The 22732-nt window shown below is 41.5% G+C and overlaps 3 protein-coding genes across 4 annotated transcripts; 1 reads left to right on the top strand and 2 right to left on the bottom strand.

Annotated features, from left to right (window-relative positions):
- Positions 1 to 287: 287 nt before the first annotated feature.
- Positions 288 to 3392, bottom strand: LOC129595812 (epoxide hydrolase 4-like). The gene is made up of 5 exons (XM_055492965.1): positions 3074 to 3392; positions 2440 to 2567; positions 2228 to 2379; positions 1828 to 1960; positions 288 to 1075 (listed from the first exon to the last, which is right to left on the bottom strand). The coding sequence occupies exons 1-5, from the start codon at positions 3278 to 3280 to the stop codon at positions 631 to 633; spliced, it is 1065 nt and encodes a 354-aa protein (XP_055348940.1). The 5' UTR covers positions 3281 to 3392; the 3' UTR covers positions 288 to 630.
- Positions 3393 to 3506: 114 nt separating this feature from the next.
- On the bottom strand, positions 3507 to 10663 carry LOC129587469 (atrial natriuretic peptide receptor 2-like). The gene is made up of 20 exons (XM_055481272.1): positions 10559 to 10663; positions 9959 to 10345; positions 9842 to 9885; positions 9560 to 9598; positions 9416 to 9493; positions 9192 to 9332; positions 8874 to 9113; positions 8091 to 8317; positions 7917 to 8016; positions 7708 to 7854; positions 7451 to 7633; positions 7024 to 7257; positions 6848 to 6961; positions 6146 to 6447; positions 5140 to 5359; positions 4933 to 5080; positions 4813 to 4861; positions 4459 to 4508; positions 4241 to 4332; positions 3507 to 3874 (listed from the first exon to the last, which is right to left on the bottom strand). The coding sequence occupies exons 2-20, from the start codon at positions 10248 to 10250 to the stop codon at positions 3824 to 3826; spliced, it is 2751 nt and encodes a 916-aa protein (XP_055337247.1). The 5' UTR covers positions 10251 to 10345; positions 10559 to 10663; the 3' UTR covers positions 3507 to 3823.
- Positions 10664 to 13815: 3152 nt separating this feature from the next.
- LOC129597924 (gonadotropin-releasing hormone receptor-like) lies at positions 13816 to 22096 on the top strand. Of its 2 annotated transcripts, XM_055495743.1 has the most exons (6): positions 13816 to 14646; positions 18235 to 18529; positions 19464 to 19625; positions 19693 to 19776; positions 20667 to 20702; positions 20893 to 22096. In XM_055495743.1, exons 1-6 carry the CDS (start codon positions 14128 to 14130, stop codon positions 20991 to 20993), a joined length of 1197 nt encoding a protein of 398 aa, XP_055351718.1. In that variant the 5' UTR covers positions 13816 to 14127; the 3' UTR covers positions 20994 to 22096. The 2 variants fall into 2 exon arrangements, with proteins under 2 accessions (XP_055351718.1, XP_055351638.1); XM_055495663.1 differs by having other exon boundaries at positions 20667 to 22096.
- The last annotated feature ends 636 nt before the right edge of the window (positions 22097 to 22732 follow it).

Below are 22732 nucleotides of genomic sequence, written 5' to 3'. Positions count from 1 at the left end.
ATCTTCATTTACAAATACATGTGAATTCGCAAGAAAAAAATACTTTTGGGAGTTTTGTTTTGTTGGAATAATTTTCGGATTTTTGCTATTGAACCATGCGTTCGCATTAAATTTTCCGTTAAAATAAATTAGTACAGCAAATACTCGTTCACAAATCATAGCTATGAATTATTAGCGTTATTTTTTAAAAGTAAACATCAAAATTCATCCATGGAAAAAGATTAAGATTCGGAGAAAAATAATTAATTAATTCCCCATTTTGCGTTAATATTTTCTGCCGTAAACACGGTCATCACAAACAGCATTTTTATTGCGTTGTTTTTAATATTAAACTTCAGCAAAATTCGATAAATATATAGCAAAGCAAGTATATTCACCCAAAAAATATGAAAAAATTTTAAACATCGAGATAAAATAACAAACCCTAAAAAACAATTCATTAAACCGATTTTCCAAATAAATTATCAATGGAAAAAATTATGCGAACATCGTGGAAACCGGGAAAATAATCAAAATTCAGCTAACCAATTTCTAAAAACATTCTCATTATAAACGGACAGCAGAAAAAAATAAAAAGTCTGAAACATCAGTCAAAAATATAAAGTATCAATAATTTAGAATCAATTTCTATTACACCGATTTCTTAAGGAAATTCTCAATAAACTGGTTGACCCTGGGTGAGGCCTCGTGGTGCACCCAGTGGCTAACGCCCTCCATCAGCTGCAGCTCAAAATATCCGCCGACGAATTCCTTGGATACTTGGGCGCCTTCGACCGACAGGGCAATGTCGGCCGTTCCGAAAATGAGCAAAACCGGCATGCGCAGGGGATACCAGTGCGGGCGGCGTGCCGGGCAGATGCCGAACAGGTTCCGGTAGTAGTTCAGCGGGTAGGTCATGGCGTCCGGCTGACCGAAGATGTACTTCAACGCCTCCACTTCCTCGCGGTCCAACACCGGTGTCGGTTTGCCGCCGGGAGTTTTGGCCGGACTGGTATACGCTTGCTCCAGACGGGAGAGGTCGGCGACGGTCTGCATGTATTCAGGAAGGTATGGCAGTTGGAAAAGGAAGATATACCTGTACAACAATTAAAGAACTTTAAACATAATACTTTAAAATATTTCAAAATGGTTATGTAGCCTATTTATGGTAATTTTTTTGATTTAACATAACAGTTTCGTTTATTTGTTTAGTATTTTTTAAAAATATAATTTATTAAACTTAAGATTTATTTAATAAAACGTATTAATTTAAATTATATTACGACATTATGTAGCCTATTTATTTTAATTTATTTGACTGTTTTGGCTGTTTACTTTTATTATTGAATAGTTTTTCAGCGATGCCAGGATATTCGTGTGTTAAGCATTGGATCACAAATCATATTATGCATAGCTGTGCGGTAACAGTAACATTTTTATTGTTTAATCCGTTTTTATTGAGATAAAATTATTATTGATTAATTTGCTCGAAAAATCTTTTATTTATTATCTTGGGATCAGCTTGCGTTAAAGCAGAGTCAGGTACTTACTACGGAGTAGATACAACACATAGGAATACCTTCTAAATGAAAACTGAATTTGTTAGTAAAAATTATCAACGAATTTCGGAAATTATTGCTAACCAAATGTGTATTTATTGCAATGTGTAATTTACGGGCTTCGATAGGAACGGTAACGAATTTAGGATGTAAGAAAATTCTAATTGCATATGCACGGAGATTAATTTGGCGTTTATTTGAATGGTGGAAAAATTCGAAAAATAAATTAAATTGATTTAGTATTACTGAAATAGTATATGGAATCGGAAACGGAAAGTTAGGTTTTTACCAGCTCATGAGGAACTGTTTTAGCGCCGCCCGCAGCGGCATTTTAGAGAGAAATCCCGGATGCGGAACATTGAGAATAACCAGCCGCTCGATCATTTCCGGATACACCGTGGCAGTCGACCATGCAATAATACCTGCAAATAACAATAACCTGAATTTTAAAAAAATAATTCAACTATAAATCTAACAATAATCTGTAAATCTGCAATATTTGAATTTATTGAAATTTGTTTCTAATAAAAGCGACGGTAAAATGCGGACATGCAACAATATACGGTATTTAAAATTATTAAAATTAGTCTCTAATAAAAAGCCGGTAAAACAAGAATACGTTACATTGTAAAAGAAATATAGCATGTTCCGTTAGAATTAAACACAGTTATTTTTTTTTTCTAACGTACCGCCCCAATCGTGGCCGACTAGCACGCACTTCTTGTATCCCAGCGCTTCGATGACCAGCTTGGTGTCCTCCACCAAATTCGGCAGCCCGTATGCCTTGGTTTCCCGGGGTTTATCCGATTCGCCGTAACCGCGGTTATCAATAGCCACAACGCTGCAGATTACTTCCGGTCAACGTAACGGTTTACCATAGAATTGATTTTCTAATATTTACCGGTAATCTTTTTTAAAATGCTGCATTTGCCGTCGCCAGGAAAACCAGTAATCAGGGAATCCGTGAAGGAACAGCATCAGCGGTTTATCAGTAGATCCATCCGCCACGTAATGAATGCGAATGCCGTTCTAGAAGAAATTATTATGATTTACCTATTTACAATTTTCCATTTTTTTAATTTTGCTTTTTAATAAATTATGTGATTATTTTTAATATTCAATTTTTAGCAGTTAAGTTCTTATTATTGGCTAATTTTATCTATGTTTGTTAATTATTTATAATTAACAACTTAATAGCACTTTCGCAACCAAATTTAAACTGGCTGGTTTCAGCAACTAAAATCTTTCGGCGTCTATTTCATTCCTGAAGCAATTTAGCTTACTTTCAAAATATAAAAAATTTCAGTTTAATTTAAGGATAAATAAACTGCCAGTCGAAAAATTAATCACCATAATGTTATTCAGTTTGCGGTTAATATTCATTGTTGCTGAAAGCGTAGAACAAGGGCTGTGCACAAGATGCTTGCAGGAGAACGACAAATAAATTTACATATACCAGTAAAAACATACCAACTAAAGTAACGTCGGAATTAAATTTTCAAAAAACTTCTACTAATTATTTTTTGATTGATTACCTTCAGCTGGAGAAATCCGTGTTGTCCCCATTTCGGGTCGGTTAAGATCGCCGGTTTCGTGCGGCGTTTTGACGGGATATCGGGAATCTTTCCCTCATACTTGGCTTTGAGAAATTTCCCAATGGCGAAGACCGCCCAAAATACACCAATCGCGTACGCCGCCGCGGTTATAACCACATTTTTTAGCAGTTCCACCGGGTTGGACATTTTTTAAAAATTAAACCGCTTCCGGAGAATCGAAATTACAATACCGTGTAGGCATATAAAGCACCGACGGTCTTATATAAATTATGCAAACGGCCGAATCAGCACCCGGCCAAAGTGCTGAAGTGCGCATACAAAGCCTTATCAGCGCTCGTTTATATACGCGATACAGCGCACCGGCCGAAAGTCCACCATCAACGCGGTGGATCAACGGATGCACGTACGAATATCACCGCTTTCCTTACCTTGCATTAATCGATAAATATTATTAGTTGTGATTACCGGTGTTTTGTTTGTATTTTATCAGTGCAAGACTGCGCATATCGAGGTACGCGGCTATGACCAGCTAATAGTAATATTATTGCCGAGTAAGCTATATTCTCGCCGGTAACAGAATCGCAGTGCCGGCAATTATGTTGTGTCATGCGGTTTGTTATTCGATACTGCGTGTGCAAACCACAGCGCGCCGGCATGTATCGATTAAATGAGCAAAACTGGAAGAATTTCGGGTTTATTATTATTGTTATTATTTAACTGCCGTTGCGGTCAGGAATCCGCTTCTCCAATTAGCCAGTACGTTATCATCTTCCCTTTTCCCTGCAATATCAGCCAACTGAAAAAATTATTACGTGTTTAAAAAAATACGGGATCACAGTATATTTTAATAATTCAGAATTAATATGCTAATGGTGATACATATGTATTTTACGGTAGCTTATGTACAAATTCAAACTACTATTACAAGCGTATATACAAAGTCGTTGTGCCGTCGTCGTCGTGGTGTTGATGTACAATAAATAAGCCTATACAGACGTTGTACATATTGCGAGTAGATTGCTGTACAATGAGATTTATATAAAAAGAATATTAATCAAATAAACTACACTGCTTATTTAGATTTTTATAATAACGTTTAATACATTTTTAATACTTATATCTATGCAAACGGTTCTACGTAGGTACCTTGACGAATATCGGGCCGCGTTCTAACAGAAGAAATCCACCCAGGCTATCCAGGAGATCGCGTGTTGTAGCGGTAGCTTGAATTTTCATAGCTATGATATCACGAGAACGGCAATCAGTATAGCGGGCGTCGCCCTTTTCAGTTTGTTTACACAAGGCCCGATTGTATTATGGGGTTTCTCCATATTATATCATTATGTAGACCGGAAGACACTTACGCTCTCCCGTTGATTCCATGCGGGATGCTACATTCACGGTGTCACCGAATCTGTGAAAACATCAGTAACGTACATAGTACATACTTGTGCCATTTGGATCAGTGTGCATTACAAGCACAAAATTACGTACATTAATTGTTTACATTAGTCTTATAATTACGTTAACGTAGATTAATTATTTACATTAGTTTTGTTTTATATAAGTCTTATAATTACGTGCATTAATTATTTATATTTTTATTTTTTATTGTTGTTCTAAATTCCTAAGTAATTTATTCTATCAATAATCTTATATGATCGATAATTATCTGTATAATAATGATTGCATTTATCCTTATTATAATTTCAACGTACAAGCAATATCGTGGCATTTTACTTCCAACGATACCGGCAACAACCGATCCTGTATCATAAAGCAACATTTAGAAGCCTTGCACAACAAATATTTTTAAAAACATTATTAATTTGTTGTACCGGAATTAATTCCGGTGCGCAGCTGCAGACGCTCATTACTCCGTTCGGGAATCTCGAAATGGCTAATTTCCTTGAGTAACCGCAGCGCCATCACGGCAATCTCCACGACGTGTTTGGTCCCGTTGCGGATGGGTAGCCCGGATGCCACCTATATTATATATCCAATCGTCGCTCGTTAAACAGAAAGGTCACGGATGCCGGTTGTACCATGTAGTTGTCGCCGGTGGTCTCCACCTTGTACACGTCGTACTGCTCGAGGGTGCGGTCGCACAGGGTGTACAGGCCGTTGAGCAGGTCCACCACGCTGATGGGCCGCAGCTGGCTGGCGATGCGCGTGAAGCCCACCACGTCGCTGAAGAAGACCGTGGCGCTGTCGAAGGATTCCGGCGGGATGGCCAGACCTTTCGTCAGCGCGGACGCCACCGATCTACACAATATTGCTTAATGTTAATTATTTTGAGTTTTTCCGTTTTTTTTTTGGCATTACATTTTTCAGTCATTTTTATTTACGTATTTGCTTAATTAATTTTCAATTTTTACCCTCAATCTTAATTTTTAATTGTTTTTCTTTTTGCGATTTTTAATTTGGAGCCACAGGAAACCCTGCCGTTCAATTGGATACGCAATCGATGCCTATGGTTTCTATTCTTTTTAACGATGGTTGTCAGTTTATTTTTATTAATGTATCATTTTAAGTTAAGGTCGCTTTCATGCTTCCCGGAATTGTCCGGGCGCATATACGAGTACCGCGGAGTTAATCTGTTATGTGGTCGGAAGTTTGCTATGAAAAAATAATAAAGCTCTGAATCAGTGCTAGTTGTACATATTTTTTAATAACTGAACACTTTTTTTTATTTTTCTCAATTTTTAAACTTCTTGATATACAAAATTTAGTGCTTATTTCACTTATTTGCTTATTTCTTTCTATTATTCCATAGTTTTAACTTTTCTATCATTTGAAAATTAAGAAATAAGACTACAATACTCTGTATTTGCCGTGTAACATTGATGGTTCACTGAAACTCCAATATTGTCTCTTATAAGTTCGTTTTTATCCATTTATTTTATATTTTACGGACGATATGTACAGATACCGTAAATATATTTTCAGTTGTGTTTTGTACTTTTTCATATTAGTTCTGATATACTCTGTTCGTTTTTTATAGGTCCTTGCAGGATAAATGTAGATATATAGTTGTGATGTTTGACTGACTTTGGCAAGAGTTGGCTGAGCAGTTGCTCGGAGCGTGCCTTCTCCTCCAGGAAATGCCGGGTTTGTTCGACGATTTTCGCTTCCAGATCGACAGCGTACTGTTCCATCCGCTGCAGCAACAGATCCACCAGATGTTCGCCGACACGTCCCATGAATTTAGCCAGCCGGTCTTTAATCTTGGCAAAGGTCGGCCGGTCGACTGGCGACTCCTGCCATGCCGCCTCCATTAGCTCGTAAAGGTCACTGGAGCAGGCCGAGCGCGGTACACGCGGACGAACCGGGGGAATGTTGGCCGCTATAACCTGCTCAAGAAAACAAAAAATAACAAATAGAAAATACCATCCGGGATCTACCATTTTTTCCTAAAAAAACGGATAGACGCCATAAAAATATTGCTGTATATAAAATTGTTTTTCGTGGAGAAAGCAACGGTAATTTATTTCAAAAATAGAGATCTGATGCATGAAACAAGCAGTCGATTAATTACAAAAAAATGACAAAAAATATTTCTATAGTGTTCTAAGGACGTTGCAAAGGGACTACAAATTTTTGAACAAAAGTCCGATGCATGATCTAGGATAGTTATTCGATTGATTGATAGTGCAGTAAATAAATTTGAAACTGTATAAATCTGATTAATTGGCTAAGAATTCCATCCGAAAACAAATTTCACACGAAAATAGAACAAATGACGGCGCTAACCTCGAGGACAATTTCTTTATCGGATAACTCCAGCGGATCATCGGGTAGCTCGAACGGAGAACTGCGTAGAATAATCTGCTGCAGTAGAATGGCGAAGCTGTACACGTCGCCTTTCTATCGCCACCATAAAACTCCTTTTACACTGGAATTGATAGCGCGTTGAGGGTACTTCGTACCTGCGTGCCTTTTACCGGCATCGTCTGCCGCAGCAGCTCTGGCGCTCTCCACAACAAGCTACCCCACTCTCGTTTGTCGTCCGCCGGTTTCGGTGGTGAAAGGTCAGCGGGGTCGCGGAAGACAGTGAGGCCGTAATCGCCGATTTTCAGTGTAAACCGCGCGTCGATTAAGCAGGAATTGGATGTTAAAGAACCATGAGAAACCACCGGTGTCGAGTGTAAATGCGCCATTCCCTGAGAAAAATAAAAGCAGCACTTTTTGGCGGCCAAACTATCCAAATACCGGACTTGTTGCTCGACTGGTTCAATTGTACAATTGTATAATGACTGATAACCTATACCTATATTATTAAGTACCAGCTTGTCAAAAATCCGCTATTAAAAATTGTTGTGAAGAAATAATCATCATCGAATACCGAGAACTTACGTGCACGATATCGCGGATTAATGAGTTCTTAAAGAACCAATCCAGCTGGATGATCTCGTTCTCCAGAATATCCGTTAAACATCCCTTGGCGCACAGTTCGCCCACAACATAAATACACATATTCTTGACATCCAACGCGACGCCGATGATCCGTTGTAAATTGGTGTGTTTGATTGAGCGAACCTAAACCAACAATGGAAAAGCACTTCTGAAAACCGAATGTCCGAAGAACGAGTGCAGAGTAAGAGCGTCATTACCGTGTTGAGGTCGTCGATCAGTTGTTGGGTCGCCGTCTGCTGTCGTGCCGACACATCAACCAGCCCGACTTTTTCCCCGCCATATTTCCCGAAGAGTTCCACGCCGTTGGAAGACGCTCCGCTTTGGTGCCCGGTGCTTTTGCTAACCTTGACGAGAAAACGAGGCAAAAAGCGTTAAATTAGCTAAAACGCTTCATTCAGTAACTGACCATGGTGCGTTTGGATCCGCTGTCGGTGCGGGTGTTGGTCACTTGCAGGTCTTCCACCGAGATCTTCCACCAGTTGGGATCGTATTTCGTTCGCTGTTTCCTGAGAACGAGATCCGTTAACACCACTACAGCTCTCTTCGTATCGTTTTGCAGCGAAAAACTGGTAACTCTTACCAGACTTCAACGTAGTAGACGACACTTCCCGCTACGACGATCGTCACAACGAATATCACACCGACAGCCACACCCGCTAAAGCAGGCGGGGATAAGCCACGACACTTGTCGCCACGGAATCCGCACCACGGTTCGTCGGGCGGGAGGTGGCCGTCGGCGCTCGGCCAGGGCAATTCGTGGATGTACTGGAATGTTTGGTTAAGTTGCGGTTGATGGGTGAGAAATATCTAGAAAAAAAATTCGATTCGGTACATATTTTTGACAAAAATATTCAGCTGTTTACCATTATGAGAAAAGGTCATTTCTAGAATATTAATTTTAAGTTAAGTGGTCCTAATTGTGGTAAAGAACTCGTATACGTGCACTGAAACTTTCGTTATTCGTGTACTTACAAAACACGATTTTGGCTTTTTTAACGCATTGTGTAGCCAAATGAGTTATATACAGAGTACATTGGCGTAAAAACCGTTTCCGTGCGAACTTCTGGTTGCTGAGAAAAATGACGAAAAATAAAATGGTTCAAATTATTCAAATGCATTTTCCTGCACCAGAAGTCAGGTAATGATACGATAGTCTCGTAATTTTGCGGGAAATACCGTAAACAAGGAAGACGGCGCTTTAAAACTAAATGAAGCTGACCTACCAACTATATTTGTACTACAGTGTATTAGTATTTACTGGTAATCTGCGATATTAGTAAAATCTGTTGCTCTATCAGCAGTTCAGGGGAAACGTCGTATACGTGACAGAAGCTAGTAACACCTTCTGGAATTTTGAAATCACCTGGAACTGATCGGTTTCCGAATTGTAAAATTTCATACAGTAATCACGATTGCGTTGTCGATCCGGTCCAATACGGAACACGATATCGTCTTTCTGCAGCGGACGGCGGAACGAGGCATTAACGATCTGACTGTTGATCAAAACACCGTCGGTGTAATTCTGATTCCATCGCCATAGACGGTCGACGATGTCCGCGTACATGATGATGGCTTCGTAGAACGCGGTGAGGATGATATCCGCCTAGATACCATAACAGTGAAAGTAAATTCGACCAACGGTATTTTAATCGGAAAGCCGTTTGCTGGCACAACAGCGGACCTTTTCGGTGGGCGCAAAGGTAAAATTATACTTGCTCTGCGCTAGAAACTTCATATCCCGGTCGAACTGTTCTTGGTAGAACGGGACCGCGGTTTCGAAGACGCTTGCCACGAGGAGACTCTGGTATGCTTGGGTCGCCACCTGCAAATGTCAACCATATCAGGGCCGACCGGTTCTTCTTGGGTATTTCGTCGATTACGTCAGCGAGCTGGTGTCATTCTTACCGGATCCCACTGGTCTCCGGTTGTCGCACTGATGGTACCCCAGAAATCCAGAGCATATAGCTCGACGGCCAAATACATCTACTCGTAATCAGTGCCATGAATTCACGGTGGGTTATTTTGTTTTAAGTTCGAAAACGGTCGTACATGCTTGCCCTTAGTCATATTCATTGCGTGGGCGGCGACCTGCAAAATACCGTAAATATTTGAAGTAGTTGCTGGTCCTTTGATGGTTTTCGACTTTTCGTATTAGAAACCTTGCACAAGAAACATTCGCCATACAAATTTCTGCGCATTCGTTCGCACAAAAACGAAACCGAACGCCGAAACCTGTCCGTTTCTTAGACAAAAGTGTACAGCAAAAGCGTTTCTCATGCGAAAAACATCAAAGTATTCAAAACTGAAAATTTTTTTTATATAGGTACGTACTAACAGCTTTCGAACGCAATCAGCATGGCCAAAGATGATCATAACTGCAACGAACACACAGCTTCGCTATTTTTTCCGTTTACCGATTGAGCGTTTGCTATGTAGTAGTAATCCTACCGCGGGATCGGTTATTGGCCGACCAGAGCAGATCCCGCAGCTGGCTCCCGGTCGCTGTCTTACTGCTGACTGCCAGGGTATACACATTCCGATACAAAACCGGATTACGGGTGCGGATAAATTTCAGGAAGACCTCGGTCATGGTGACAAAGTACGGATACGAGTCGTCACGGAAGATGCTGGCGTGCTGGTAGCCCTGCTGCTCGAGGAACCCGGCTAGGAATGCCGTCAGGTCGCTGAGGCCGTAGGCCGCCAGCACCAGGAGCCCGAAGTCGTCGATGACGGCGTCCATCTGGACGGACCAGAAACCCGCCGCCGGGATTCCGAGTAGCGGGACGTTCAGGTAGTCAGCGAAACCGTAGAGTACCGCCACGGAGAACGGACAACCTGAAAACAGGTTAAACAGTATTGCACACATAAAATGGGACTAGGAAAAAGCGAAAATCGGCCAGTCGGTCCGCATTTGAAAATTTTATGGATTCACCGATGCTGTCTCGACTAGCACTGCATCGACCATCCCAAGATCGACCATACAACGTCGACCGTCACGATTCACGAGGCGGACGGCTATGGAAAACCGCGAAACTTAAGGAAACTTACTCGGGTAAGAAATATAAGAAAACTGAGGAACCTAAGGAAACTTATTTCACCATGAAAACGTAACAAGACTAAGGAATCTAAGAAACTTAATAACACTCAGAAAATCTAGGCACGTATAGATAAGACGACTAAGCAAACTGAGAGAATCTAAGAAAACCTACGAATTCCTGTTATCTACTCTGTCAGTCAGCCCAACATTGTGCAGAGAATTACATGCAATTTCGGACAAAATTCTTTTTCGGTCACACCGCTCAACGAATAGATCAGTGATCGTGCAAGTTGCAACAGAAACCGTTTTTTCTGCTTTTTATTCAGAAAACCTTATTTGCGCTACAAACAGGTATATGCGTATGGTTTTATATGAAAACAGATGGTTGCGCTTTAAGCAATAATAGTGTATACGGCTGAAACTGAAAATGTAAGTATTTTCTTAGACTGCATGTTTTTTTTTACCGGCGCCGATAAACACGTGACATGTCGTCCTCTCCGTCAGCAATTTAAATATCCGCTCTATCAGAACAAACTGCCGGCGATTGCAGGATTTCCCGGAACTCTGGTATACAAAATCCATGGATAAAGATTTATCCAGAATTAAATGGTTGGCGTGCTGCACAGCCAAATCCACCGTGGCCATTAAACGCTGCGATGATGAATAGTAGGAATCATCCTCCCAGACGAAGCACACCGTTAATTTCGACGGTAATTTTGTATTATTGGCTGCCGGCTGTCTCATGCCCTCTGTCCCAAGAATTATGAAACAAATACATAAAAACGTAAGCGAGAAGGAATTTCGCCGGAAATAGAAGAGCATCTTCGCAGCAACGCCACCACAATCTACGGAAAATCGGGATTAAAGGCCAATGCATAATCGCAGCTAGGGAACGCCGTTCATTCAGCAATTAGTGGAATACGCGATGATTGCTTTATTAAGCAACGCATTTCTGGAGAAATCAATACTAACGCGTGCCAATCCACGGAAATTCCTTTTGACGCTGCTGCAGACTGGAAATGCCGGTGTTGTTAGTTTCTATTGGTTGGAACGCTTAAGATTTTTCCGCTAATTACAGAGCAATGTATACGCGCATCATTGTCATCGAAATGGCACCGTTAACCTGTAACAGGTCACCGATTAAGCGCGACATTAGTCGTGCGGTGTTTTCTGTATCGCTTACACTTTTCATCACGTGATACGCAGCTTGCTTTTAGTACAATGCGTCTCAAAGTGGCGTTTCATTTATAAAATGTTACTGTTACCATGGGTTACCATGTGTTACAGCGCGTTACCATGAGTAACCGAGCGTTACCATGTGTTAACCGTGCGTTATCAGATGTTACTGGACGTAACCATGAGCTACCGTTTAAAAACCGTGGTGGATTAACGCGGTGCCTAATTGTGATTACTTAATGGTTGAACCCCGTTGAAGATGTACTTGAAATCCCATTTTCTATCAGGAATTCCTCTGATTCATCTTCATGTGCTCATATCCCGGTTCGATTCTGGGAGCCGGCATTTGTTGCGGGCTAACGCCGGCCGTCAGCGTTCATTGTGCGCCGGCACAATACCAGTCAAACATCTGGCGCAGCGCCTATTCAGACGCCGGCAATTGTTGCCGGTCAGTGTACACAGAGAAAATTATTGTGAATGGCAGCGTCGCGTTTGTGTCGCCACACTAACGATGTTTGCACAAAACGCTTATTTACTCGGGTACTGCCCTGTTTGCCGCTGATAAGCTACTGGAAAAAAAACTAGTAAAAAACGCCAATCCGCCGGTCTTAGTATCTAAGCGTACAATAATATTTCCCAGTTATATTTCATCCTGGCAAAATTCCCAGTACAGTACGCGCGTTTTACCCTTTAAAGAAAAAAATTCATTTGTTGACGGGTGATGGCTTTTCAACGAATTAGCCAGCTCATTCGCTGCGATCGATAGCTTTTTCCTTAACCGGAATTTAATTTATATGTAAACTATTTATTAAAGAATTAAAATATGGGAAAATTATCCCAACACCGCAACATTTCCGGTGCGCTGTTCCAGGCTGGCATTGTGACACAGTGTAAATTGATCTTTCCGGAGGAGTGCGCGTCATCCCGGGAACATTATATCGCAGCGGGTGCATCTTCTTTATGCCAGACATTGGCCCCGGCCGCGTATATACTGGTAATTGCGCGCGTTTCACTGTAATTCATCGCCTGTGGTAAACCAATCCCCATATTTTCCCGCTGTATGCTGGCCATATTTCGGGAAATTATATGGGGGAAATATGAAATCGTATAAGTATCGTGTAAGGGAAAGGCGCGTGTCTTCGCCGATCACATTTCCCGCTTCTTAGCAGGCTGCGCCAATTTGATGGAAATCGATTTTTTCTGCGGGTTGTTGTGAATATGTTAATAAGGGGATAAAACTGGCCGAGAAACGCCGTTCTGGATAATAATTATAAATTAGTGTTCATGATTTTCTGGTTTACAATTTCTCCAACAAAGTTATCCTTTCGAATTATTTTTTCAGAAAAAAAGTTCTCCTAACATAAACTAATAATTATACAAACAATTTTATTTAAATTTTTTCTTATTATTTTTTCAATTTCAAAAATTATGTTTAAACTTTTAGTAAATACTAACTAATTTTTACATATACAGTAACATTTATTATAGTATTATTCAGTGGTTTAGTTTGCAGATACTGTATTTATATTGTATATAATAAATGAGAAATGCTGCATTTTTATTTATTCATTTACATATTCCGTATTTGGAACAACTTCCGCGACTGTGCGTTTCTTAGATTTCTCAGGTTTCTTAGTAAATGAATTAGCCACAAGTCATGACCTACAAAGAAACAAATGACAACCCGGAAATCCACCGTAGTCTCTTAGAGACATCGCGTGAATATCTGGCATTCTGTGGGCAGTTAATTAAAATGTATGATTATTGCATGTTGAACGGCGTATAAATGTAATCGGATGGGTGCGTTGAGCGGATGGGAAGCCCGGCATCTGTGCCTGGAGGATTATAAAAAGAACCACACGCGCAACCGCAACCCGGCACCGCACCATCCCAGCCAATAAACCGCATACCGATACACTGTCTTCAGGGGCAATCGGCACACGCACACTCGTACAGGCGCCCTGATACGTCACACACGTACTGCACGGTGGAGTGTCGACAGATGGAAGCCAGAGACAGCGCTGATACTAAGCATGCATAAAAGAGCGGGATTAGCGTACATCCGATGTGACAGTTGCCGGCCAAACCACACTCGCAGCATCACGAGATCCTTTGAATCTTCAAAGTTGTTTATAAACTTTGTTAACTAACCGTATTTTCTTACATGTAACGGTTTTCGCAAGCGCTTGAATTTTAAAAATAAAAATTATTGCCAGTCGGTAAAACCGGAAATTTTATAAATAGAAAATATTTATTTGACCCTTGTTTTACCCGGCAGAAGTGGTACGGAAGTCTCGGGATTCCGACTGTCTAATTAAAACATAGCATTGCGATGACTGGTAATCATTAATTGGTTGCCTAATTATGCCGGTTGTTATGCTGAAGGAAAATATTGATCAAATGAATGACTGAACCACAAAAATTATCAGCCATGCTCCTTCTCAACACCTCCGAACCCTCCACCTACGAAGAGTCCATCCGCGAGCTGGGCTTCAACGTGTACAGCTGGGCCATCCAGGTCGTGGTGCTCTTTGTCCTCTTCATTTTCGGCTTCATCGGCAACATCACCGTCTTCATCCTCCTCCTGCGCCGCAAACTGGCCATCAGCTCCACCATCCGCCATCTGATCCTCAACCTGGTGATGGCCGATCTGTTCGTGGTGAACTTTTGCATCTTGACCCTGGCCATCTGGCACTACACTGTGGAATGGCTGGCCGGAGATTTCGTGTGCCGGTTGTCCAAGTTTATGCAGATGTTCTCCCTGTACGCCAGTACCTTCATCATCGTGGTGATCAGTATTGACCGGTGTATGGCGGTGGTGGCGCCCATCAGCCGGCTGAAGGTGGATAAATACGGCCGGCGCAATAGCCATAAGATGGTGGTGGGGGCGTGGATGTTAGCGGGACTGTTCAGTGTGCCACAGGTAATTATAGAGATGGGTGTCTCCGCACCTGTAATCGCCTACGTTGCGCAGAAAAAGGGTTGCATCCACCTGTCGCATTACCGAATTACCCCTAAAGCTGTGAAAATTAAGATCTAAGCAATAAGTATTTTCCACCCATCTTATGTAACGGACATTGGACTGTCTAATTAAAACAAAGCACTGCGATGGCTGACGGTAGGGGTTTTTCTGGTCAATCATATTTACTTAACTTAGCTGACTATTGAATATTCTTTTACTGTAGTAGAAAGCCTCAGGCCGCTTTTCGGAAAAGGCGCTTAGATAAATTTACAAAGTGAATAATAAGCCTAATATTAATTAAATTTTTTATTTGAATAATTACTTTTTCTAAGAAACCGTGAAATTTATTTATCCGTCAATAAGTTTTTCACCGACCATATTATCTAACGTAGACCTAACAGAATTTCAGCTGTTTACAAAGTAGTTAAAACAAAGCATTGCAGTGGCTAGTTAGCGTGATTTTGTTGCCATTTGCATTCCTTGCTTTAGCAAATCTTTTAGATATTAATGTTTTTTAAGCGACAAGGTCGCAATAGTATAAAAAGTGAAAACATAATTTCCATTAATTCAAGAATTTTCAATGCATTGCTGATTACTGGAATGCATTTTTTACTTTATAAATAACTTTACGGTATTGTTAAAGCGAATCGATTTTTATTTTAGCAATTTTGGGCAGTTGTTGTAGAGACATACTTTCCCTTCTGGTTTTTTTTATAAAAATCAATTGAAACAGACGGCTTTGTTTATCTTTGTTCGAATTAGCCGTTGGTTTGCTTGTACATAGGAAGCAACTTAAATACCGTAAAAAACCGGAAGTACTCGATTACTAATAATCAATAATAATCGATACATATGAATATAGCAACTGGATGGGCGCTTGTGGAGTGGGGATCACTTTCACAAAATGAAAAATGAATTTTTGCGTTCTCAATAAAGGAATCCATCGCCGCATGAAACATAAATCAATTTCTAACTACGGCTCGATAATCCGTTTCCGCAACCAAGGAATCCATCAGGATTTTGCAGTGTGTTTAGTTTTTGCTTGCAACGCCGTCGGCCGCCGTTTCCTCGAACATATTTAAGACGAATTAAAGCCCCGGCTTTCCGGCCGTAATCGCTCTTTTAATTAGCCAGGGTTGGGTAATTCGTGCAGCTTACAGCGTTTTCCAAAGGAAGAAAAAAAGCAGGCCACCCATGCCTCCGTGCACAATACCCGTCTTCTGATTAATTTACTGCTTGATGTGACTTAATTAAAACACCCGCACCGGGAGATAGAGCGCGGTCATGGTAATCCCGGGGATTTCGGTGTGGGTCTATTAATAGAGTGAATAGGCCGGCGTAATGCTAGAAAAACTCAATTACCCCAATCGCGACGCGGAGATATGGTGTGTGTATATACAGTACATACAGATACATGCGCCGCGGCGCGCTGGGCATCCCAGCTGATTTCCATCCCGTAAGAGCCGCGTCATAGGTCATTAGGTGCGCATTCACTGACGCCAGTGCAGCGGCTAATTGCACCAGGCCCCGCGCGTCTCCATTACCCAGACAAACAGAATTAATCGCCGCTACTCATTTTCGATTATTCATAAAGATTCTGCTGCGCATGCGCAATACAACTGACCCAGTTATAGGATGGCGGAATAAGTTTCCCACGGTTGATAACCTTGGGAATTGAGTTTAAGCTAAGCGATATCTTTCGAGTATATTGATATTCAATAAAAGTTAAATCTTTATTAAGAAAAACGTGATTTTGAATCCTGGGAAATTGTTTGAAAAATAGAAGTTCAATGTATTTCGCAATATAAACGGTTAGATAAACATTAAAATTGTTTTAAAGGGTTTTTTTGCGTAAAAATGCGATCAGAAATATTTAGGATTTCTGTCAGTTATCTTGCATGGAGCACGAACGCGCTCTTGGTAAAATTCTCTTGACAAGACGTTTCTGATGCTAAAAACATGTTGGTATCAAAATGAAACATGATGGGCGGAGGAAGTTCCCATGCTTTTATATCCTGGGAATTTTGGGCCAGGTGTCAGGACGAGATTTTCTGTAATATTACAACATTTCTAAAAAAACGTTTGCTGATTCTCACGCATTTGTAATCGTGGGAATTGTGGAAAATTGTCGAAAAAAACATTTGTGTATTGTGGAAAAAATTAGCTTGTAAGAACTTTTTGAAGATGTAAACAGATATCTTACAACTTTTCAAACCGGGGCCAGGAAATCTTGGCACCGCGGTTACAAACGACGGGAATGTTAAGAATTCATCGGGTATTTATGTGCAACATGTGGGGCAGCGTGTGCTAAAGTGTCGGTTTTATGCCATGTGCGCTGGTTAAATTCCCCAGCGTGCGATCGGCCAATGCGCTCGGCTACACGGATGTCACAGTTCAGGGTCAGCACTTGATGCCCGCACCGATTAATCAGGGCTCCCAGTTGCGTGCGGGAGCGGACACACGGGGAAGCCTGTAAAATGTCGTTTTTACGAGCCGGCTTCCATCTGTAATGCCGCGCGTGTGTAACGGGGGCGCTGCTCAACAACACATCAACTTCGCCGAACAAGTGATGCCATCTGTTCTTATTAATTACCGCGGCATTGCGCACAGTTTTCGCGACATGCTCCATTAAGCACAGCGCACAGGATTTAATCGCGGCGTAAAGCCGCGCGAGCGGAGAAATAAACACCCGGGAAAATCTTGGCGGGATATGAAAATTTTCTTGTACCGTACTTCCTGTGATGTAATCGTTTTCCCAACCCGAAAAAACTCCAGGATTAAAAAAAGTTTTTTACTTAATATATATTAAACGGAAATCAGTGTTCTTATACATTTTGTAATATACCTATTATCGCTTCAAGAGAAGCTTATAAGATCCCAGAAAATTTGTGGTTTAAATGACGAACAAACCGGCTCATTTAGAGGAAGTAAAAGTCATAACAGGAGAGCGAAACGAACGCGCATCAATCGCCAATACTGGGTTCGATATAAGCGTCCAAATTAGCAATATGCGTTAAAAGCTGCGCACCTATTTTTTGCCTTATACTATACAATCACTTTCAAGTGTTGAGTTCCGGTTACGCAATGGGCTTTCCTAAAAATATTATTTTCCTTTTTTTATTAAAACATTTATTGGTGTGGCAGATTGCCGGGAAATCGATGGGGATTATAAAAAGCATGACAGACACGTATTAAACGTATAACAGAAATTGTCCCATTCGTGCTGAATACGCTTTCATATCGAGACAATCCCTTCGCATCTCGGGGCGCTGCTGGCCGCGTGAAGAGGAGATCCATTACATGGCGAGTGACTGTCAAGCGTCCTTCACGCGACACTCACACACACTCCCAGCGAAATCCTCCTCAGCTGCATCGCAAATCCCTTTAATTAATTTCCGTCTAGGCACTGCTAACATTACCGGTCAGCAAAATGTCAGCCCCATACAAAACACATCATCTTAATTCCCTGTAACGTGTCAACAAGACCGTTAAGGAACGTGTACTGCCCATGTAGGTCACCATAATGTTACGATGATTTCCTGCTTGTAGGCCATTATCTTCAAAGTCCAGCAGGCTCCGACGGAAATTGTCTTCTACCAGTGTGTGACATTCGGCTCGTACACGGAAACCTGGCAGGAGCCGCTGTATACGTCCTTCACGCTGTGTGTCAACTTCCTCTTCCCCTTTGTCATTATCATTACGTGCTACACGCTGATCCTGCATCGGCTGTCCACCAGCCAGCGCAGCCAGACCGGAAACGGGGGGCTGCAGGCGGATCATCAGCATTCCCATCAGCAGTTGTTCTCGCAGCTGTCCGCGCCCGATGATCACCGGAAACAATCAGGTACCGATACACAACAAACGGTGAATAATATGGCTGTAGCCGACTTCCGCTGGCCGGAAGTCGTTGACGCGGTTCAGCCAGATGGGTTGGTGGGTCTATGGCACGTTTATACGCGTTTAATAAGGGTTTTTGGCGTCATTCTTGGATAAGAAGGATTATACCGTGCTTTTTTTGTTTGACAGCACATGTTGTAAAAAGCAGTCCTAGGAGCTTCTTGACTCTGGTTTAGCTTGCTCATTTCATCTACGGTAATACATATTTTACGATACATAAAAACAGAAATGCAAACCAGACATTCAGTTTTTCTATTTACCGGGAGTTTGTCATTCTATTGAACATTTCGTCCACTAGCTGTAATATTTTACGAATCGATCGAATCACTGAGTTATATACAGTATGGAATTCGGTAGCATTTGATACCCACATTTATGCGTGCTTCGCAGTCGCAACGCGTTCGCTACATGATCATGATTGTGCACCAAAGCGTACTGTGCACTCCGTTGTGGAATCAACTTTCTCGACGGACTTCTACTATTTATTATTTATCAATGTAGTTTTGAAAAACGGATTTCCGTGCGGAACAAAAACTGTGAAGAAATTTATTTATCTGGTGTTTTTCTCTATTGCAAACTTTAGCAGCTGAAGTGCTTCAAATGCGAAATCGTATAAATATACAGCGTTTTTTTAAGTTACTACAGTATACCGGAATTATTTAAATAAATAAACAGTTTCTGAAGAAAATTTTTAATCTGGATTTAAATCAGTAGTATTATGACGCTTATTGTACGTATACACTGTACAGTAATAAATTTACAGTACATGTTAATTACTTCCGGAAGAAAAGCGCGTAAACAGTCCCATAAACCCGATTACTTGCAAATGGTTAGTAGCGCGTTAGTGTTAAGCAACCCGAACACTGATTTCCGTTTTACAGTGCCCTGCTACAGTTACGTGATGGAGAAGAGCCCCTTCCCATCAGCTCACCATCACCAGTGGAACTACAATATCTCGCAGCGCTCCGCTAAACTGCGCAAAGCCCGCGCCACCTCCCTGTGTTTATCCGTGCTAATCGTATTGACCTTTGTCATTTGTTGGGGTATGTTGATTCAGTCATGACCGGCAGCGATAACGCTCTACTAAACGAGTGTTATAATACATTGCAGGGCCGTATTACGTGCGGATGGTCGGCTCGTTCATCTGGGAGGCGGCCACCGATGAGAATGTGGATAATGTCGTCTTTTTCTTTGGTAAGCCCATCTCCGTAGAATACCGATCCGTGTGACCGGCTTAGAGTTGTATAGAAATGCAAAGTGGGTTACGAAAGACAACATGCCGAGTTTGTCTTGGATCCCGCTGCTGCTGATCGTGTGTGTACCCGGCTTTTCAAAACCCCGGTGCATAAAGCGTAGAATAACAAGCGTACCGATATAAAAGCGTTGACATCGGGAGAGAAGAATCTGGTCAGGGCGCGTTTGTCCTACTTATCCGTGTTAAATGGTCAATTATTTAAAAGCTAATATACTGCATGCTGCATAGTGTATGCAGTATACTCGTAACGGATTTACACAATTTGCAGCAGCTGCTTGAACCTTGACCTCACTTTACAAAACTGTCTAATAAATCACCAAGAATTAAAGAAATATTAATTAGCAACTCCTTGAAATGAACAAAAAGTTTAATGGCGTTGTTGAGCAATAAAAGTCAGGTTACCTACTTAGCCGAAAATCTCGAAACGTCGTTGTGAATGACGCATAACTGGGAAGGAATCAAATAAAAATCAACCTTCTATAAAAAAATTGAACTAATTTTTAACTTACCAGAAATTTTAAAATGATTTTTAAATATCGGAAGATGACTGATGAAAAAAAGCGTAAAAAGCGTATAAATAATTCTTTATACGATATTGTACACTTTGCTGGTTGAGCGTATAATAGCACCCATCGAGAAAATATTGTATACTTATGACCAAAAGCGTTCCATACGCTTTTATGAAGTTCTATGCGCAGCGTTCTTTATGCTTGTAAACGGCTATACGCTTTTTTACGCTGTTGTAAATATAAAACGTTCAGCAAAGTTTCGATCCCTAAACTCGAGTTTCTTAGTATAAAATCCTCATGCCTCTTCCTTCTTTTTGCAGGGATGAGCAATTCGGTGATCAACCCCCTAATCTACGGTGCGTTCCATGTAATGGGGCGGCGCGGATGGCGTGCCGGCAGCGGGCGTAGATCGGTGCTGCTGTCCAAGCATAGATCGCACAGCACCACTACGCCGCTGCGGTGGGCGGCGCGCGCCCCACCCGCCGCCCGCTTCTCACTACTGCAGCGTCTGCATTGTCCTGACGCCGGTCTTTCTCTGCACTACAGCCACGCCGCGGCTCTTCCGGCTGTGCAGCAGCAGCGGCCCCTCCGCGCCCACCCTCGTCACGCCGCCGCCGCCGCGGCCCCGCCGGCTCCTTTCCCTCTGATACAGCTGCGCCGCAATCCCCTCCCGGAACTGCGCCCCATCTACAAGGAGGCGCTGCGCCCCCTGGAGACCGGCTGCTGCTTGACCAAGGAGAAATCCTCCAGTCCGCCGGCCAACTGAAAGGTCACCAAAAGTCCTAATGCCGGCATCCAGAAACCGGCCCTGGAAAACGGAGCAAAGCTCCCGGAAAATATATTCGATGACATTGACGGCTGTCAAGTATTTCCAACAATTCCCTTTCGGCGCGGGAAAGACCACCAACCGGAAATCCAGAAATTTTCATCGCCACCGGCATTTGAAAATTAACCAAATACTCCATAAAATGGACTTATCTGTAAACTGCGCAAAAGCCATACCCGATGCCGGCTTCGAGAATAACAATCCCGCTTTCTCTCGCAGCTAACCGGAAGTCCAGACTTCAAGATTTTTATCTGCCGGCATCCAGAAATTTCAAAAACTGAGCGAAAGTTTTAGTGAACATATATATCCGTTGCCGGCTTCAAAAATAATAACGGCGCTCCGTTTGGATGACGGGATGCCAGCCCACCGGAAGTCCCGAACCCTGGATTTATCTCAACTGGCGAAACTGACCACCAAAGCAAAAACGGAGAGAAAATCGTTCTACATATTTCCGATGCCGGTTTCGAGAATTATTCACCGAATTCCTTTACAACAACTTTAGAAAAACCCACCGGAAGTCCCAAATCTCGAAATCTGGCCAGCTTGCGACTGGCATGCACAATCAATAAAAGACCAGAAAAATCAGGCAACAACTGCAGTGAAAATACCCGGTGCCGGATGCGAGAACATTAACCGAATCCTTTTCCCCGCAATTCCAAATGTCTTCCTCAACGCCATACCATTTTTTGGGGGAAAATAATATCACTATCTGATAATTTGTTTCCATTGAAACGCTACTTTCCTGTTATTTTTATACATTTTATACAGGCTGTATTTTCCGTTTAAAATATAAGTATTAATTTTTCTGGCTGCCGTATGTATCCGCTTCATAATGTAAAAAGTAAAAACTGTTCGCCGTTGGCAGAAAGAAGAGCGGCTATTTTTTGCTCCATAAATCGGTTTTTAATGGTTGTCCCGCGCAATGTGCATGCGCGCGTGTGACAGACGGGATTGTGACAGCGGTGACATGTTTAATGTGCACCGGGTGATTTGTAGAATTTTGATTACGCGAAGAAAATCATCAACATGACCACTTGCTGATCGATTAACGATTGCGTGCTACGTACATCACACGCCAATTATTGCTGTATAAATAACTGAAGGAATATTCTTAAAATAAATTTTCCTGATTTAGAATCAACTGAGAAAAATCCAGGAGAACATTTCGTTCCACGTGCTTTAGAAATGCGATTTCAGGAGCTGCCCATAAACGTTTCCTTTTCAATTTTCGCGATCAGATATTTTATAAGATTAAAATAGTCGCTTCCAAATAATTTAAAAGACTTCTTTAGTAATTTTTGGAAGGATAATTCTTTAGTAATTTTTTCTTTTTTCGCTGTTTTGAATTTATTTAGTACGAGTACTAAATAGTGATTTACAAGCCCGAAAATTAGAATAATTATTTTAAATAATTTATTAGGAAATTCGGAGAAAATTAAAGCAGGTAACCTAAAATCTGAGCGTCCAATAAATTAATTTATCGCTTTTTAATTTTAAATTATTTTCTCGAAACTACGGTATTTTCAGTTGATTTAATTATAAGCGATATACGAGCCCGAA

Source organism: Paramacrobiotus metropolitanus, unplaced genomic scaffold (assembly GCF_019649055.1).
Source record: "Paramacrobiotus metropolitanus isolate TYO unplaced genomic scaffold, Prichtersi_v1.0 Parri_scaffold0000001, whole genome shotgun sequence".
NCBI classification, from domain to species: domain Eukaryota; kingdom Metazoa; phylum Tardigrada; class Eutardigrada; order Parachela; family Macrobiotidae; genus Paramacrobiotus; species Paramacrobiotus metropolitanus.
The sequence above is the reverse complement of the archived record's forward strand: the minus strand, read 5'-3'. Positions and strand labels throughout refer to the sequence as shown.

Bases quoted from the DNA above. Each gene is read 5' to 3' on its own strand.
- LOC129595812 (XM_055492965.1), bottom strand. From the start codon at position 3,280: ATGTCCAACCCGGTGGAACTGCTAAAAAATGTGGTTATAACCGCGGCG. The intron at 2,568-3,073 runs GTAATCAATCAA...AATTTCTTCTAG, and splicing joins ACGGATTTCTCCAGCTGAAG to AACGGCATTCGCATTCATTA. The intron at 1,076-1,827 runs GTAAAAACCTAA...ATTGTTGTACAG, and splicing joins AAACAGTTCCTCATGAGCTG to GTATATCTTCCTTTTCCAAC.
- LOC129587469 (XM_055481272.1), bottom strand. From the start codon at position 10,250: ATGGACGCCGTCATCGACGACTTCGGGCTCCTGGTGCTGGCGGCCTAC. The intron at 5,360-6,145 runs GTCAGTCAAACA...AATATTGTGTAG, and splicing joins CTCAGCCAACTCTTGCCAAA to ATCGGTGGCGTCCGCGCTGA. The intron at 5,081-5,139 runs GTACAACCGGCA...TATATAATATAG, and splicing joins CCACCGGCGACAACTACATG to GTGGCATCCGGGCTACCCAT.
- LOC129597924 (XM_055495663.1), top strand. From the start codon at position 14,128: ATGACTGAACCACAAAAATTATCAGCCATGCTCCTTCTCAACACCTCC. The intron at 14,647-18,234 runs GTAATTATAGAG...TCCTGCTTGTAG, and splicing joins GACTGTTCAGTGTGCCACAG to GCCATTATCTTCAAAGTCCA. The intron at 19,626-19,692 runs GTATGTTGATTC...AATACATTGCAG, and splicing joins GACCTTTGTCATTTGTTGGG to GGCCGTATTACGTGCGGATG.